This window comes from Emericellopsis cladophorae, assembly GCF_022114955.1.
Source record: "Emericellopsis cladophorae strain MUM 19.33 chromosome Unknown NODE_29_length_272814_cov_116_152143, whole genome shotgun sequence".
Taxonomy (NCBI): Eukaryota; Fungi; Ascomycota; class Sordariomycetes; order Hypocreales; family Bionectriaceae; genus Emericellopsis; species Emericellopsis cladophorae.
This window is the reverse complement of record NW_026250954.1, coordinates 1-16,612: the sequence shown is the minus strand read 5'-3', so window position 1 is coordinate 16,612 and position 16,612 is coordinate 1. Positions and strand designations below refer to the sequence as shown.

At 53.1% G+C, this 16,612-nt stretch overlaps 8 protein-coding genes across 8 annotated transcripts; 3 read left to right on the top strand and 5 right to left on the bottom strand.

Annotated features, from left to right (window-relative positions):
• Positions 1 to 501: 501 nt before the first annotated feature.
• On the bottom strand, positions 502 to 1,938 carry J7T54_001143 (Bifunctional P-450:NADPH-P450 reductase-like protein; the record flags this gene model as incomplete). Its single annotated transcript, XM_051507193.1, has 2 exons — positions 502 to 1,688; positions 1,743 to 1,938. The coding sequence occupies 2 exons, from the start codon at positions 1,936 to 1,938 to the stop codon at positions 502 to 504; spliced, it is 1,383 nt and encodes a 460-aa protein (XP_051361495.1).
• A 902-nt stretch (positions 1,939 to 2,840) lies between these two features.
• J7T54_001142 (dolichol phosphate mannosyltransferase subunit 3) lies at positions 2,841 to 3,257 on the top strand (the record flags this gene model as incomplete). Its single annotated transcript, XM_051507192.1, has 3 exons — positions 2,841 to 2,888; positions 2,965 to 3,033; positions 3,096 to 3,257. The coding sequence occupies 3 exons, from the start codon at positions 2,841 to 2,843 to the stop codon at positions 3,255 to 3,257; spliced, it is 279 nt and encodes a 92-aa protein (XP_051361494.1).
• Positions 3,258 to 3,437: 180 nt separating this feature from the next.
• J7T54_001141 (uncharacterized protein) lies at positions 3,438 to 5,270 on the bottom strand (the record flags this gene model as incomplete). Its single annotated transcript, XM_051507191.1, has 2 exons — positions 3,438 to 3,565; positions 3,617 to 5,270. The coding sequence occupies 2 exons, from the start codon at positions 5,268 to 5,270 to the stop codon at positions 3,438 to 3,440; spliced, it is 1,782 nt and encodes a 593-aa protein (XP_051361493.1).
• Positions 5,271 to 5,794: 524 nt separating this feature from the next.
• On the top strand, positions 5,795 to 6,580 carry J7T54_001140 (uncharacterized protein; the record flags this gene model as incomplete). Its single annotated transcript, XM_051507190.1, has 1 exon — positions 5,795 to 6,580. One exon carries the CDS (start codon positions 5,795 to 5,797, stop codon positions 6,578 to 6,580), a length of 786 nt encoding a protein of 261 aa, XP_051361492.1.
• A 97-nt stretch (positions 6,581 to 6,677) lies between these two features.
• J7T54_001139 (Xanthine phosphoribosyltransferase-like protein) lies at positions 6,678 to 7,359 on the bottom strand (the record flags this gene model as incomplete). The annotated part of the gene is made up of 2 exons (XM_051507189.1): positions 6,678 to 6,842; positions 6,898 to 7,359. The coding sequence occupies 2 exons, from the start codon at positions 7,357 to 7,359 to the stop codon at positions 6,678 to 6,680; spliced, it is 627 nt and encodes a 208-aa protein (XP_051361491.1).
• Positions 7,360 to 9,964: 2,605 nt separating this feature from the next.
• On the bottom strand, positions 9,965 to 10,582 carry J7T54_001138 (uncharacterized protein; the record flags this gene model as incomplete). The annotated part of the gene is made up of 1 exon (XM_051507188.1): positions 9,965 to 10,582. The coding sequence occupies one exon, from the start codon at positions 10,580 to 10,582 to the stop codon at positions 9,965 to 9,967; it is 618 nt and encodes a 205-aa protein (XP_051361490.1).
• Positions 10,583 to 11,829: 1,247 nt separating this feature from the next.
• J7T54_001137 (Maintenance of ploidy protein-like protein) lies at positions 11,830 to 12,884 on the bottom strand (the record flags this gene model as incomplete). Its single annotated transcript, XM_051507186.1, has 3 exons — positions 11,830 to 12,473; positions 12,526 to 12,812; positions 12,862 to 12,884. The coding sequence occupies 3 exons, from the start codon at positions 12,882 to 12,884 to the stop codon at positions 11,830 to 11,832; spliced, it is 954 nt and encodes a 317-aa protein (XP_051361489.1).
• Positions 12,885 to 15,261: 2,377 nt separating this feature from the next.
• On the top strand, positions 15,262 to 16,437 carry J7T54_001136 (Activator of Hsp90 ATPase; the record flags this gene model as incomplete). The annotated part of the gene is made up of 4 exons (XM_051507185.1): positions 15,262 to 15,484; positions 15,568 to 15,650; positions 15,718 to 16,370; positions 16,419 to 16,437. 4 exons carry the CDS (start codon positions 15,262 to 15,264, stop codon positions 16,435 to 16,437), a joined length of 978 nt encoding a protein of 325 aa, XP_051361488.1.
• Between the last annotated feature and the right edge of the window lie 175 nt (positions 16,438 to 16,612).

Here is a 16,612-nt window from a genome sequence, read left to right as displayed (position 1 = left end):
AAGACTCCACCCGGCTGCATTCACTCTGAGTCCTCGTTGCCCGGATCAGGCACATCAAGTGATGGCACGATCCCCGAGGACCACACACCTTACAGCCATAAATCGACACCGGCCTCCGAGCTTTCAGAAATCGAGGGCTCTATGTTGAGTGAGTCTGGCTGTTCGTGTGAGCCGTCGGACAAGAAGTCACGCTCAAACAAGCGCAAGCGCTCTGATGAGCCTGGAGCAGAAGAGCCCGTACAAAAGAGAGTCGCCGGGAAAGGCCCAAAGCGAACTCCTGTGAAGACAGTGGCGAAAATGGCGTCTGTGCCCAGAAGGGGAAGTCCGCGTCTAAGAGGTAAGGCGAGACGTAATTACTGCGAGTGATAGGTAGACGTGGGTAGTGGGTATTTGTCGTTTGCATTGAGGTATACAGGAGTTATAGCAATTGTCGTTTCCAAGCTGCGGGAAAGGATGTGTGATTTGTGAGCAAAGAAATCCATGAAAACGTACGCACCATTATCAAACTCTAGGCCTGACTTTTACCTGGAAATTTATAGGCCTGACATTGAACCATCCGTCCATTCCCACCTGCTCGATGTTGTAGTTTTCGTCCACCATCTCAAACTCGATCTCACGCAGCAGCATGGTGAGCACGATCATGTTCCACAATTGGGCATAGTGCTTCCCAATGCATTCACGCTTTCCGTTTCCAAACCACCTCGTCGCTGCGCGTGGAAGCTTCTCAAACTCGGGACCCATCATCCTTTCCGGCTTGAAAGCCATTGGGTCTGGGAACACCGTAGGATCGCGGTTGACACCAGCCAGTACCAGGATGATCGGCTGGTTGTGGGGAATCTCGTACTTACCCCCGGCGAGCTGAACGGGCGATTTGTCCTCAGACGGGACGGGCTCAAGATTGAAGCCTGGGGCCGGGTGTCCCAGTCGCAGCGCTTCGCGAACGACGCCTTCAACATAGCTGAGCTGAGGGATATGACCCATTGTGAGGGTTTCTTTGCCGACCACGTGGTGAATTTCTTCTCTTGCCTTGGCCATGACTTCCGGGTTCTTGAGCAGATAGTAAATGGCGGATGTGATGAGGCAAGGCGCCGTGCTGCTGCCAATCGGCATGGAGACAATCTCGTCAATGATTTGTGATTCGGTCAAGGATTTGCCTGTCTCAGGGTCCTTGTGCTCCATCATCGCAGACAAGAGGTCCTGCCTCTTGGTAGGGTTCTGCTTGCGGTAGTCGACCATACCCTGGGCATATGCGCGCATGGTGGCTGTGCTACGCTTAAACTTGCGCCCGTAGAAGAGGGAATTCAGGATGCCCGGTCGAGTAGGTCTCATGACCGCTTCAGCAGTCGATGTCTCCATGCCCTGAATCATGGGGTGCTGCTGGCCTTCGAGTCCATTCAACTTCTTGCCGTAGAGCGTCAACGTGGTAGCTTCGAGGTTAAGCCGGTTGAGCTGCTCTATCAGCGTGATCTTATTGCTGCTGTCGCCCAGGTGCTTCCACAGGTTGATGAGCTCAGAAGTAGTGTCCCGCATCTCGTCAAAGTGTACGCTCATAGCTTGAGGTGACAGCTTAGGTGCAATGATTCGATGAGCGATGCCCCAGGAAGCCTCGTGATCGTAAGCCGTGAAGAGAGCATCGTGCACGGCGTACCGGATCTCATCAATAGGGCCACCGACATACTTCCTGAAGCCTGTCCTGCATTAGCATAACGACACAAGAAGATGATCGAGAGGTGGTGTCGTACGCTTTTCGTCGGTGACCTCTTCAGCTAGATTAGCTCCCGCGACAAAGACAATGGTATGTCCAAGGACAGTAATCTTGAAGATCTCGCCGTATGTTTCGGCGAGCTTCTTGAGAGAGGCCCAGGTGTTGCTCGGCTTCACATCAAGGACATTTCCAAGCAATGGCAAGCCTTTTGGCTGAGGAATTGGTTGCGCCATGACTGCGTTGATGTCTGGTTTGGCTTCTGAAGAAGTCGAGGAAGCGAAGGAACATCGAAGGGGGGACGTCAAAAAGTACCTAACGTTAGGTGTCGGCTGATGATCACTTTTAGGCCGACGCGCCACCACTGGGATCTCGCATCTTGTCTCACTTTAGCCCAGCCACCATCATTGGTCTTGTGTTCAGCTGTCCATTTACTCTACCCTTTTCGTGACGACGATCATGGTGCTACTGTAGCTGCACCTGTAGCTACGGCAATGGGGATGGGACTATTAACCATTCCAGCGCAATGCCCACAGTAGACCATTGTTGTTCAACATTCAAGTTAGCAGATCGGTAAAGGCTGGAAAATGATCACCATGGATATTGGATGCTGCCTCAAGAGTTGCAGCGGCGCGGCGTTGTACATTAGCTCACGCTAGATGCGGGACGCGGACGCAGCCGTGGCCGTAGTACCGGCTACTTCACTCGCTTGACTGAAGTTGGCCCTAATGAGCCGACCATCAACCGTGCTTTGCAGCCCAGTCGTTGTTGCTTCTGATGCAGATGGTCCAGTGACTCTGGAACAAGCTACGCAGGCGTCCGCTAATTAAGTCCGATCCAGCGGACGTTTGATCGACGGAGCGTGAATGGCGAATGTGTCGCTGTTCAGCGAATGCGAGAAATTCAGATCTAACGGAACATTTGAGATCCAACGTCGCGAGTCGCGACCGGCAGAGTCGGTGCATCCAGGAGTGCCGATTCCAGGGAGAAGCGAATCTACCGGTGAGTGTGCGATGACTAATCTTGTGCCCCACCAGCATCCCCAACTTGAACCTCCCAAGCTCGACCTCCTCCAAACGCGTGCCCCTGACACGTCTCCCGCCCAATCCATCGCATCACCCCTCTGACAACCGCAACCATGACACGCGCGCAGCAGACCATCTCGCTCGCTCTTCTCGTCTCCTCGGTAGGTCCCGCGCTTTAGGTGCTCCGCCGCAGCAAGGCTTCATCCGCTGGAACAAAAGTTCGTCTGACATGGACAGTTGTACCTCGCCCTGTTCTTCGAGTTGATCCCGCTACCCGCCCTCGTTCAAGAACAAATCGTCCCGTTGGTATGTTTTGACCCTAATGGCCGCCTTGTACTTCAGTCGAGAATGAATCTAACAATGCACAGCTCCCATTCTGGGCCCTCGTCTCATTTGGAGCTCTCCTCCTCTTCCGCCTCGGGTACGGCATCTTCACATTCAACGACGTTCCGGCCGCGCATCAGGAGCTCATGAAGGAGATCGAACTCGCCAAGGTCGACTTGCGAAAGCTGGGTGTGGATGTGGACTAAATCTTGCCTCAACTGGCCAGGAAGGGAAATGTCACAGCCACGGAAGAGGTAGATGGAGGAGAAGCATGATAGCATTATGCGGGGGTATCTGCAAATGCAAAAAAGGACAAAATGATCAACGCGACAACGCCTCGCTAAAACTAAGCATACTATCCCAATGGCCAAGATTGTGGGCGTGTATCACGATTCGCCGACAAGCAGTGACACCACCTTGCGCACTGCAACCCGCGGCTGCTCACCTCCCTCGACGAGTTCCTCAAATAGCTTCGGCACTTTGCCCAGCGCGCCTTTGCCATCTGCTTGGCGCCCTGCGGGCTGTTAGTGAGGAACAAAACACGGACAGGGATGGAACAACTCACATTTACCGGGCGCCCCCAGTAAAACGGCGACTTTGCTGTGCGCCTCGCCTGACCATTCAAAGTCGATTCTCCATTGGAATCGCACCGATGCGACTGATGGTGATGATCCACCCGGTGGTGGAATCTGGACGTCGATTGCTTGTTTCCCCATGTAGAGCAAGAGGTCCACATGGCTTGGTGTCATCTTGGTATCCTCCTCTCCATCTTGTTCCCCATCCCTCCTTTTCCGTGGCTTGGGCGTGCGCAATTTCTGATTCATCTCAAGGATGGCTTCGGCCGAGCCGAGCTCAGCCTGCAGCTGACACCAGAACTGTGCTCTCTGCTCCGCTACGCGCACCCATTCACCCATTGCCCAGGATGCGATCCCAACGTTTCTCTGCATACTGCGGTTGCATTGGCCAGTGCAGATTTTCTTCAAAAACGCACCGAGCTCGCTTTTTGCGCTTGGCTCGAGTGTTGGAACATCCAGTGATGTGATGCGAAGTTGATGTACGTCGATGGTCAGCTCCATCTTGGCGGCAAAAAGTCCGGGTGCACGCCGTGAGCGTAAATGAACCGTGTAGAACTGTTGCGAGGGCTGATCCGCGGCAGTGGGCGCCATAGACATGGCGCCCAACACTTCGAATGGGCTGAACAGTCGCAGAAAGGGCAATTCCTCCTCGGCTGTCATAGGCACCGGTCGATGCGACTTGATGCGGGCTTTGTCTTTCTCGGCTTCATTCGACGGTAGCACAGACACGGCCGGCTTGGCGAACGGTAAGAGGGCCATTGGGTTCAATGCTGCTTTCGCCAATAGATGAGACTGCGTCGGGCACGAGTCCACACCACCAGGCGCATAATGCCGCTTGAGGATTCGCTGGATATCTTCCTCTTCCGAAAGTGACACTGTCCGACCAGCTTTTTGCAGTGCCCTTATCCTCTCATTTTGCCGTCCCGTCACCTGCAGATCATTCCTCAGAGTCGCCAACTCCGTTCTCAGCGCCTCAAGCTCTCTCCGCTTGTGCGTGTTCTCGTCAAATGTAGGCAGGTTTCGGACGTTGTCAGACTCATCTGATAGCACAGTGGTCTGTCGCAGCCGGCTTGGCTGCGTAGCTGTGGCGAAGAGTTTCCTTTTGGACGGCGAAGCCATGGCGTTCTCCATGTCGGTATCTGGACGCACTGGCGGATTTTTGAGGGGTGAGCTCGGCTTGGTCTTGGATTTAAATGTGCGGCGCCGCGATGGACTACTGCTGCTGTGTATGCCCCTCGGGGGCGTCGACGTGACAGGATCGTCGACAGACGGTGGAAGATCTGGTTCTGGAGGTGGCTGGACCGCTGCCGCATCTGTCGAGCGCCTCAATCCACGCCTGGCGAAAGGATCGAACTCTTCCTCGTCCTCGTCCGCCGGCGGGGGTAACGGTCGTGGGGCTGGCTTCGCAGGCGATCGTATAGGCAGTATCCGGCGTACCGGGCTAGGAGATTTTGGCGGAGACACCGAAATTCTTCTTTCAAGTATACTCGGGTTGAAGCGCGCCATGCTGGTCTTGGTGGGCGACGCATAGGACGGGCGATTGGTCCTTGACTGTTGCGACGAGGGCCGTGGCGCGTCTGTTGCTTCGCTGTTGCCGTCATTGGGGGGCGATGTTCGCCTTCTTTTGGGCGAAGGCGCATCCATGATTATTCAACGTTGTCGTTTAATGCGACATTGCGCGGCCTTGTGAACAACTGAAATATACTGGTAGAGACATTGACAACTTCCTGCCTCGATCTGGGGGTAAGACCATAAGTCGCGGCAGTACGGATAAGTCGCGTCGGAAACAAACAATGTGGGCTTCACCGCCTACCCCTTTTGACCACACTCTAAGCATCGACTTGCTCTCAGCGATCAAGTTGCTGCAACAAGCTCAATGAACTAGGCTCTGTGTGTCTCAAGGCTTTAAATCAATTGAGTTTGTAACATTTACAATACAATGTCACAAAAACTGGTCAATTCTATAAGCTCGCTTGGCAGCTTTGGCTATTCGTCTCCCATGCCGGTCACGTGCTCTGGCTAGCCGAGGGTCAGTCGAGGACCCCCGAAATCCGGCGCGTGCTTCCGCCAATTTACGTCACTCTCGTTTTCTCTATTTGCTCTGCCAACAGTGTCCACCTTCTTGCCGACAGCTTCATCCCTCTCTTTCACGAACACTCGTCGCAGCCATGTCTCTCGCACTAAGGATCGCGCCTCAGCTGCGCGCCATCAGCCAGGTGGCTGCGACACCCGTGGTGGCACGTACCTTCACCACGAACACCCCCAACACGAGGGAACCCAACGACCCCCAGAACCAGCGGTTCCCCATTGGCGCCTTCTACCAAGCCATGCTCGACTATCCTACGCCCTTTGGCTTCGAGGTCAAGCCCGAGGTCCCTCCCAAGTCCGCCGACCCCGCTGTCCAGCCGGCTGAGGAACCCGCCACCGGCAAGAAGAAGCCCGGCCGCAAGGCCAAGACCGAAAGTACGCCACCTCCTATCTCCTCCTTTACCCCTGATACGAGCACTGCTGAGGAAAAGGCCCTGCGGGTGTTCGGTAAACGCTTGGACGGTGAGAAGGACATTGCCGCGCACAGTGCGAACAAGAGGAACCAGTCGCGATTAATAGGGGGCGTGCTGGTGCCGCCAGAGCCCCAGGAGCCGGACAACTGTTGCATGAGCGGGTGTGTCAACTGCGTGTGGGACCTCTTCCGGGAGGACATGGAGGAGTACCAGGCGAAGAGATTGGAGGCGGAGTCCGCGATGAAGGCGGAGGATGGAGGGGCAGGCGATGTGATTACCACAACAAAAGAGCAACAGCCCATAGCGGGAATGAAAGTTGGTGATACGACCACGATTGCCAAGGACACGTGGGAAGATGATCTGTTCGCGCACGTGCCGGTCGGTATACGAGAGTTCATGAAGCAAGAGAAAATGTTGAAGGAGAAGCACGCAAAGGAACAGCAGGCAAGCTGAAGTGGGGAGTTGGAGTCCGCACTCTTGGATAGAGATACCCTTACGACAGGCACGACTACAACATAGCATAGAACAGCGAATAGAATTGTTTGCGCCCTCAGACTGGCAGACCGGACTCCTTGGCTAGCCTGTCGTGCTCCTCAATGTCGCCGGCCTCCCAAGGGTAGCAGATCCACTCGTCGCCGACCGTGCGCGCAGCGTGGTAGCGACCCTCGGCCATCATGTCGTTGGGGAGGACGCCCTTCTTTTGTTTGTCCTTGTTCTGCGAAACACTGTTAGTCTCGATCTGGCGCGCCTGTACCATGGCGTTGACCTACATGCAGAACAAAGATGCTGAACTCTGTCTTGGGCTGGTTGCCTCCAAGGCGCTGCCTCGCCGCCTCTACATCCTTCTCGAGCTCCTTGACGGCGTACTCCAGGGTTGTGCGGGTATCGTCCACCTCGTCCACAATCAAGATCCTCTTGCCGATCAGGTTGGCCATCTCGCCCAGCGAGCTGAGATCCAGCCACTGTGTGCGCGTCACCTTGGTACCGGGGGCCTCAACCTGGTCATCGCCTTCTGCGCCGAGCGTCTCGTAGAGGGAGAGACCGATGGCCTGGATGGGGATGTTGGGCGAGCCGGGCTTCTTGAGGAATGAGCGCAGGATGCGGGCAGGCACGTAGCCGCCGCCACCGATGGCGATCATGAGCTGGGGCTTGCAGTCGGCCAGGAGCTTGTCCGCCGACTGCTGGCAAAGCTTGTGGACATCGTTGTACGTGACGTAGACTTTTTGGACCATGATGGGCAGATTTTGTATTTGTACGAGGTCGGTACGTTGCAAGGAACGACGGTGTGGGAGTCGGCGCGCGAGGAGATACGTGTGATTATCACGGTGGCAACGTCCGGACCGATGGAGTAGTCGAGGTTGCCCAAGGGGAGAGAGGGAGGGAGGGAAAGGAAGACTACGGACAGGATGCGGTCAGATTTAGGGTTCTTTTCATGCTTTGGCCAGCAGGCAGACGCCGCCAGCGTGTTGGTGGTGCTATCCGTCCATCCCCGCGTCACTGTGTCTGATCTTTTTTTTTCTTCGCTGCGACTGCCCCTCCAATCCCCGCAACTGGCTTGCGCCCTCCAATGATCTCGTGCCATCGTGGGACGCCTCGATCTTCTGTCTCCGAGCTGTCGGCGAGCGCCGAAAAGACGTGTGGCTGGTGGACGAGGAAACAAAGCTCAGAAATTAGGATGGAAGATGATTACAACGGCTGTCGTACATTTAGTGGAGACTATACCACCATGGCAGCATTGACAGTATCTTACTTGAGGTTGTGTTGTACAACAGAATTCAATCACCCTTTAGGACCTCGTGAAATACCCCGCCCCACCTCTAGTATCCGTATAGCCTAGCCAAGTCGATCACAGGCTCACAGCCTGAACATCGCTACGTCCTTCCTTCACCAGCCTTGACAGCAAGCGTCCCATCCACAGCCCTCCTCTGTGCCCTTTGTCAGTGACTCTCAAACAGGTGCATTCTGTTCCAGTCCCTAAGTGTTCCAGATCAAGTCATGTTTTTAGGGCAAATCAGTTCCTATCTGACTTTGTCACGTGCATGCGACATGTCAAGTTTATTACCGCGTCAATCGGGCGTGGAGTCAAGACAGCGAGTGTCCGCGCAATGTGGACGATGCTATACACCACAGCAAGGAAGTCAATCTCATCATTTGAAGAAGCGGTTGCTGTGGTACTCTAGGCTTTATTCAGACATCGACGCACCGCACCATGGAATTTCCCAACTCGGTTGCCATTGCCCAAGCACTCTGCACAGCGACAGCTTTCTAGCTTGAATGTTGAGAAACCCTTGATTCGATTGGCAAGCCCAGCACGACGCAGCTCGAACCTCCTGTCTGAGGCTATCGGATTTTAGGATGACACTGACTCCCGAGTCCCAAAAGTCGTGTCATCCAAAGACGCAGCGAGCTAATCACAATTGGCGACTGTGGACTCGGAGTCTTGGAGTATCCGCAAACCACGAGGAGCTGGGAGTGCTGCGTCTCATCGGCGGCTGTGGCATAATACGCCCTTCTCTGGGCTGCCTCTGAACACTCCTTGATTGTAGTTGTCAGGGTTTCTTCTCGCCCGCAGAAGTCGCCACTTTACGTGTAGTATCTGAGCGAGAATGTAGCTGGCGTTGCGGACGACGGTTTTCGACAATGTCGAAAGGTCTTGGATTTGCGTGTCTCCTGCTTGGTGCGCTTTGCCCCGTTTTCATGTACGTTGAGCATTGTCAATGGTATCGCACACCCTTTCTACAACAAGTGTGACACAAGTCCACTTAATAAGTCCGAAGCGCATAGGGCCTAGTGACAGATCCATTTTGCTTCGAGAAAGCAGTACTATGAGGCCCTCTTCGGCTAACGATGACTTTTCCAAGGGTGTATTCAGACGTCACCGACGTCTTTTCAGTGTCAATATAGTATGCGATTCCGCGCGTTCCTCGTCCTCACGTCTCACACGCTGATCCTTTTAGTCCGCACAGCAAGTCTGTGAAATTCAGTGTATCATCTGTGTAACCAGCTGCGGGCTGTGCGGGCAGGCCCGAACCTTGTTATGTGCGATGTTATCGATAGATCCTTGGGTGCGAGACAACACAGACGATCACAGCATGAACGGTTGGGGCATGTAAGCCAGGGTCATCACGTGCTCTTTTAACTTTTGATGGGATGGTAATCTAATTATGAGTCCAAATTCAGGGTCCAACTTCAAGGACCCTTATTGGTCCACTTATCTGAGTAGACTCTTCGCCTCGAAGTTTATATTCCTCCTGAACTCTCACTGCAGAGCAAATATAGAGTGAACATTGTCCTTTGTCAGGGTCATATACCTGTCCTGGTCAATTGCATCAACCATTCAGATGGTATACACATAGATTACAATGGGCGCATCACAACGGCAATTCAGTTGATGGTAAGTGTGTTGATCATTGATAGTAGTAACAGTGTAAACGTCCTCCGCAGAAACATGTTCGCCAGTGTGCCCCTAAGCACATAACCTTTGCCAGTCAAAATCCAAATCCTCCATTTCCTGCACAATTTTTTTTTTTTTTCTTTTTTTCTTTCTTTTTTTTTTTTGAGTTTTGAGTTTTGAGTTTTGCTGAGGACACAATGTCCATTGCACCCTTGTCGACTGACCACACATTTGTTGCTCAGAAGCAACCTCAACGCTGTGAGAAAAACAGAACACGTAGTCAAAAACAAACTGTCTCGAAGCTCATGGGCTCCTGGTGGGGGGTATCGTGGTAAAAAATCGACTCGCTTGTGAGCTAAAGAGCTCGAGAAAGGGGGTATCGCTGGTTTGCTGAACAGAAGGAAATCTCTGACATTGCCATCTCGTGAAAGGCAGATCCTCGACTAGAGGTGGCAGCCCTGGTTGAGGAGGAATTCACAACCATTGCCAGCGTACTTGACCTCGGCAGCGTTGCAAGTAACGCGGCGACGGCACACCTGGAGGCGGAGGACAAGCTTCCAGCGCTGGATGAAGAAGCAGCGGCGGTCCTCAAGGCGCTGGAGGAAATTGTCCTTGAACTGAGCGTGGTGATCCTTGATTTGCACCCACTTCTCGTCTGAAACATCGTCCAGGACGAGGAGGAGGTCCTTCAGACGGGCGTCGTGGCACTTGTACATGTCCCGGCACTCTTGCTTGACGGTCTTGACATCAGTGGCCCGGTCGCGTGGCAGAGAGTACATGCAAGGCGCATTGGTGTTGTAGTAGCGACGGATGGCAGCAATGGAGTCCTTGGTGGCATGCTCTGCCGCGACGACATAGTCGCGCATCTGGTTGCACAGAATCTCATCAAAGTCATCATGAGCAAAGTCAACGCCTGCCGTCTCGGTAGCGGTAGGCATGTCCGTGATCCTCATGGCGTTTGCCTTCTGGCAGCGAGAGATGGCTTCGTTGAGGCGACGGCGAGCTTGAGCGGTGTGGTCAGCGGCGACAACGGCAGCTTGGTTCATAGAGTTGGAAGACATCTTGAGGAGAGTGTAAGATGTGAGTATCCAAAGCTGGTAGTTGCTTGGTGATCAAGTAAATCGAAAGGACTTGAAGTTCAAAGTCTTTGGTAGCTGGTGAGTCGGTTGTGGTATGAGCTCAGAGAGACAAAGTGAGTTGTCAGAGTGAAGATAGATTGTCTACTAGATGGGCGGGCAGGTGTCTTAAGTAGTAGAATCACGGTGGAACAGCATGAAATGTATCGAGCTAATGAAAGCTTGAGAGCGAGTTTGTAAGTGAGCGGAGTGAGCGGTATAGAGAGCCTGGATCGTTGATGGAGGAAGGAAAAAGAAAACGCTTCCCAGGCAGGGAGGCGTGCTTTTATACTTTTTTCCCAGGGTCTCGCAATCAGCCAGAGTCTTGAAATCAGTAGTTTCCTTGAGATCAGTCAGGGTCTTGAAGCTTTTCAGGGTCCTAAGGCTAATCGTGGCACGCGGCGAGTAGACTTTGATGTCAAGGAACCTTGTAGACAGCATACAGCACGGAATTGGAAAGAAGCTTTGCCGGCTCGTGTTAAGTATCAGGCAATCCAGGGGTGACTTTGCATAGTCTTGAAATTGTTCAGGATCCAAAAGCTAGTTGTGTGTCACGAGGACGCTTATAGGCAACATGCTTCACAGAGTGGGAAGGAAGCTTTGCCAATTCATGTTCAGACTCTGTAAATCCACTGGTAGATTTGTACAGTCTTGAAATTGATTAAGGATCCAAGAGCTTGCCCCGTGTCACAAGAAGCCTCATAGACAGCATACGGCACAGAGTAGGGAAGGAAGCCTCCCCGGCTCATATTTAAACTTAGGAATACTTCCGTAGGTTCGTATGAAAACTTTGTATCAAGAACGAATTTCGACATAGGTTTGTGTGGGCGCTGTTTAATTCTCTGCTGTTCTCATCGGGTACAACGGAGTATTTGCCCGAGGCCCTGCTGCCCCACGAGCGCACGATGTCAGGCTCCTCATCGGAGAACTCGGAATGCTCACAACCTCCGAAGGGGGACTGACTCACCAATTAGCACACGCTGGCCATAACTTACGATGCTAGCCATCTTGCAAATAGGCTTTAGTCACTTTGATATCCTTTCGATGCAATTTCCATCAATCACATGGCATCCGGCCCATTGTCTATGTGAGAAGTGAGTTCTATGTGGTGATTTAGAGGTATCCAAGCTAGTCTGCCGCTCCTCGGCCCTGGAAATGCACCACGCCCGCAATGAGTTTCCAAACCCGCATAATCATGCTGCAGCAGCACTGAGGTCCACGAGCTCCTTGCCCTGCTTCAAGTCTGCAAACCCATAAGCCTTGCTATCTGGCGGCAGCGTGCCGTCAGCAGCCCACATATCCACGAGTGGCTTCATAGGCTCGAGATCCTCCGGTCTCAGCAAGTCCAGCGTTGTTGCCGTCAAGACAAAATGGCTGAAGCAGCTGTTGAGTTGCTTCTCCAGGTTCAGCTGATAGAATGGGTCGAGGAAGTGGTCCCAGTACAGATGAGCGTAAACGCGGAACATCTGGAGGAAGATAGTGCGGCAGATGCCAGGGAACTCTTTTGGGAACCCACTCCGCCTGCCGATGTAGTCATCGGCCCCATTGGCGTCGGGGTTGGCCGCATCAGCATAAGGTGCTGAGGACACACCAGCTGGGTCTGACGGGAAGAGATTTGTGTCATCAATCTTTCCTGAGATCCAGCGCTGCATAAGGGTCATGTACTCGTATGCAGGTAGCTCGACTGGCTCGTGACGGCTGTTCAGCCAGGTGTATGAGGTGCTGCTTCCAGCTGACATTTTGGGGCAGCTTTGACGGTTGCAGATTGATGTGCCATCCTCATCCTTCTCAACCACCACGCGTACAAAGTTCCACAGCACCCTATAGTGTTCGACAACTGGAGATTTTCTTAGAATATGACGTGAAGCACCAGCGGCTCCTGGACTTACCCTGATGAGCTATCCACTCGCCCTGGTCAACTGTCTTGGGCCTCGCGCTGAGCGTCATGAAATTGCCCTTGACAATGTGCTTCGCACAGGGGCGGCTCAGCCAGGCAGGCAGAGGCCGTGGCCAGCTGGACACAGGTCCATCAAAAGGCAGGGGCCCCGATGCAACAGCGCCTGCAGGCGTTGGCGTTGCCGCTGGTGATGAAGATCCGGGAGGCGGCTGGAGGGGTCCCTCAGCCGGGCCGGGGCTCCTCTCGGTACGGCCCGAGGAGCCTCGGAAGCGGGCATTTCTGCATTATCAGCATATACTATGCCAGTTTCAGAAGAGTCTGTTCTTACATCCCGGAAATGAAGTTTGACATGGCCGGTATTGTTGTACGCTTGGTGAAGTGAAGTCAAATGCGGTGGTGCCAGGTGGGCCAGAGGCTAGAGCGGTCAACGGTAATGGCGGCCGGCGGTGGACCCCTGTTTAGGGGCACCTTCCATCCAGGGTCCAAGCTCAATTGTGGCGGGTGAGAGTGGCTGAGGCAAACAGGCATCTGTGGCCCGGTAACACGTCCCACAGACTTCCCCAAATTCAAAAACGGACAGACCTTTGTCATCTGATCAAGCTCGTCATGTTACGAACTCTTGTACACTCGCGATTTTCCAGGGACACAAAGAACCATCTCTCATAAGTACATGCCTTCAATGTGAACTCGAAGGACACCCCGTCAAGAACTTGACTGATACACATTCTAACGACCGAAAGCCAGTGAAATGGCGCGGCTCTTACTCTGAACAATGCAGAGCCATTTCCACCGCCATTCAAGATCGTGCACTGGTGTTCTCTCCTTTAGACCGAGATGAGAACACCAATTTCTAGAAGACTGTTATGGACAAAGATGCCACGCGGGAACAGCAAACAACTACTTGGTCGACTTTGCTACAAGTATCTCCAATACACACTTCTCTTCGTTATCCGAGTCACTCGCTATTGCAATTCACTGACGAGGAGAGCGATTCGGGAATCCCTCTATCATAACGGAACTCGTTTTACACTGGTGTTTTACGTACTCGGAAAAAAACACAGAGCCCTGAACACAACCCCAAACTCTCTCACAACGAGCCTATACTTCACCGCACCCAACCTACGCAACGATCTCTCTAAAATGGCTAGTCGCAACAAATGCCCTGGTCTGACCGTGAGCATCCCATCCCCTGACGATTTTGTGAGTCCGCTATATCTGGGGCGAGCGGAGCAGACAACCAGCGCAGACAGCGTAGAATCCCTTGAGCGAGAGCCATCATGGACTCCAAAGCCAATCAACGACGCGGAGTATCGAGCTGCATGTCTGGATCGGCGCGAGAGATACATCCTAGCACTTCAATCCTCGGGCGATGCTGGGTTCAACGACTACCTTCACTGGTACAGTGATCACCCACATTCATACCCTTTTAGACGCTGGGATCCCTGCAGCTGCACTCACACAGCCTCGACTGATTCATCTAGCAGTGTGCAATTCTCATCTTCTGAAAATGACGATAGAGAAGGTACGCTTGTGCCTTGTGTGGACACCGCCCAACCCAAGTCATACTGTGCAATTCGTCAAGCATTTTGGAACATTGATTCCACTCATTTCCGTTTAGAATCAGGATCTCCAGATAGTGCAAGCGCTGACGAAGAACGATCTTTTTTGTCCTACTCGACCCGCCGAGCCGAAGTCGTTTTCATTGGTGAAGAGGAATTTTGCAATGGTAGCATGGCGATTTGCTCATCGATGGTCGTTACGGCTATCACTTTGGCTGGGCTTTTGAAGTTAAGGAACATCATTTTCTAAGGAGACGCTTGTAGCGCTAGACGCTCTCTCAGATGTTGATGGTTTAAAGGTAAGTTCTCTAGAGTCGGATTTCGCATGCACAATCTTTTCTTTTTTACGCTAGGGTCCTGTCCAGCTGCTCCGGACTTCCGTTCACTTATCGGTTCATATAGCGCATGAGTAGTTGAACATCCACTCAAAATTCATTCTAATGAAAACACGAATATTTATCATCTCGCAATTGTAATGAGAACCAAGATTCGCGGAGTGACCCTGATGAAGTCGGCTCTGTGCACTGAGGCCTCGTGTTTGAACAGGCTCGCTCCGCAAAGACTAATGGTGCAGAGGTAATTCTCCGGCGACTTGTCTTGCGACACAGTGAAAGCTGAAAAAACACGAAAAGGAAGACATACGGTCACGACAAGACTGATGTGGCACGCATGCGATCGACCTGCTAATTACAGGGCGAGCGAATGGCATCGCGCTCTTGCTCAACTGGCGCTACGTCGCCGCCCCACTATTACTCCAAAGTGGGCCAGACAAATTTCTAGAGGCTTCTTCGCTCGAGCTTCCTATACATCTCCTCTTCATCTTCCATCCAACTCTTAAACCAAACCTTCTCTCTTTGCTAACTATCCAGCTGTACAATTTCGCACTGAAATAGGCGACCTACTCATAGTCTGCTTTAATTGTAAGTCAATCATCAACGCGCGCCGAGCCCTCGCTCCCCTTTGCTTTATGATGAAAAATCCAGCTGGCACCAGTCATAGAGTGACTTGTACTCCCTTCATTGATGACTATCATGCTGTGGTCTACCAGGCCATCCTGATCAAGCTACCCCAATTCCTCCTCTTTGCGCATTCATTGTTCAAGCCAGGCGCTAACACGCACTGTCGCAGGTCTGCTAGCTCTCATCGACACCGACTACCGAATCGTCAAGATGGTCCTGCACAACCCCAACAACTGGCACTGGGTCAACAAGGACGTGTCCGAATGGGCGCGCGAGTGGTTCAAGGACAATTGCCTCAAGCTCGAAGCTGCCAATGGCGACGTGACAGCCCGCATCTCGGGTCTCCAATCCATGGATGGCGACGTCGACGTCAGTCAGCGCAAGGGCAAGGTCATAACCATCTTCGACGTGAAGCTCGTCCTCGAATACTCTGGTAAATCACGCCCGTCGTAGAGGGGCCCCGTAGTGTTTCTTTTGTTCGTTCTGTCACCACCAGGCACTGACGCCTGTCGGTAGGGTCTGCTCCTGATGCCGCTGACGTATCCGGCTCCATTACCGTCCCCGAAATTGCCCACGACACAGAAGAGGACGAGTACGTGGTATGTCACCCTCCTCCTCTTCGTGTTTCCATCCAGTGACTGAATTTCGTTTTTTTCTGCGTCCTAGTTCGACGTGGATCTCTTCGCCGAGTCCAAGGAAAAGCAGCCCGTGAAAGCCCTCGTAAAGTCGGAGCTTGTGCCCAAGCTGCGCCAGATCTTCCAGAACCTCGCCCCAGCGGTCATCAGCTACCACGGAAAGGATATCCAGCATGCGCAGGGGTCGAATCCCTCAAGCGGCTTCTCCACGCCTAAGATGTACGAGAAGTCCGGCAGTACTAAACCTGCCACCACATCAACGACCCAGACCTCGAGCTCGTCCAAAGTCAACACAACCACGGTGACCGATTCCGTCGAATTCCGCACAACAGCGCAAGAAGCGTACCAGGTCTTTGTTGATCCGCAACGTATCGCCGCGTTCACCCGGGCGCCTCCCAAGGTTTTTGAGGGTGCGAAGAAGGGAGGCAAGTTCGAGCTGTTTGGCGGAAACGTGTCCGGCGAGTACTTGGAGCTCGATGAGCCTAAAAAGGTGGTCCAAAGCTGGCGGTTGGCGCAGTGGCCAGCTAACCACTACTCGACCCTCAAGATCGAGTTCGATCAGAACGATGTCGATCATGTGACCGTCATGCGGGTGACATGGGATGGTGTGCCCGTCGGACAGGAGGAGGTCACCAAGAGGAATTGGACGGAGTATTATGTCAAGAGCATCAAGCAGACATTTGGGTAAGCTCTGCACCCGTTCTCGTTGCAAAACGATACTGATCTTCACAGCTTCGGCACCATTCTATAAGCAGATGCCGCGCACATGCTCGGGGAGTACATTGGAACTGGAACTGTTATTCAATGTTATGGGGGGGGGGGGGGGGGGGGGGGGGATGATGGTCACGGATACAAAACCTAGCCGCGGGGGTTTGCATTTTCAGACGACGTAATTGAGAACATGTTGATTTTGAAGTGACACGAGA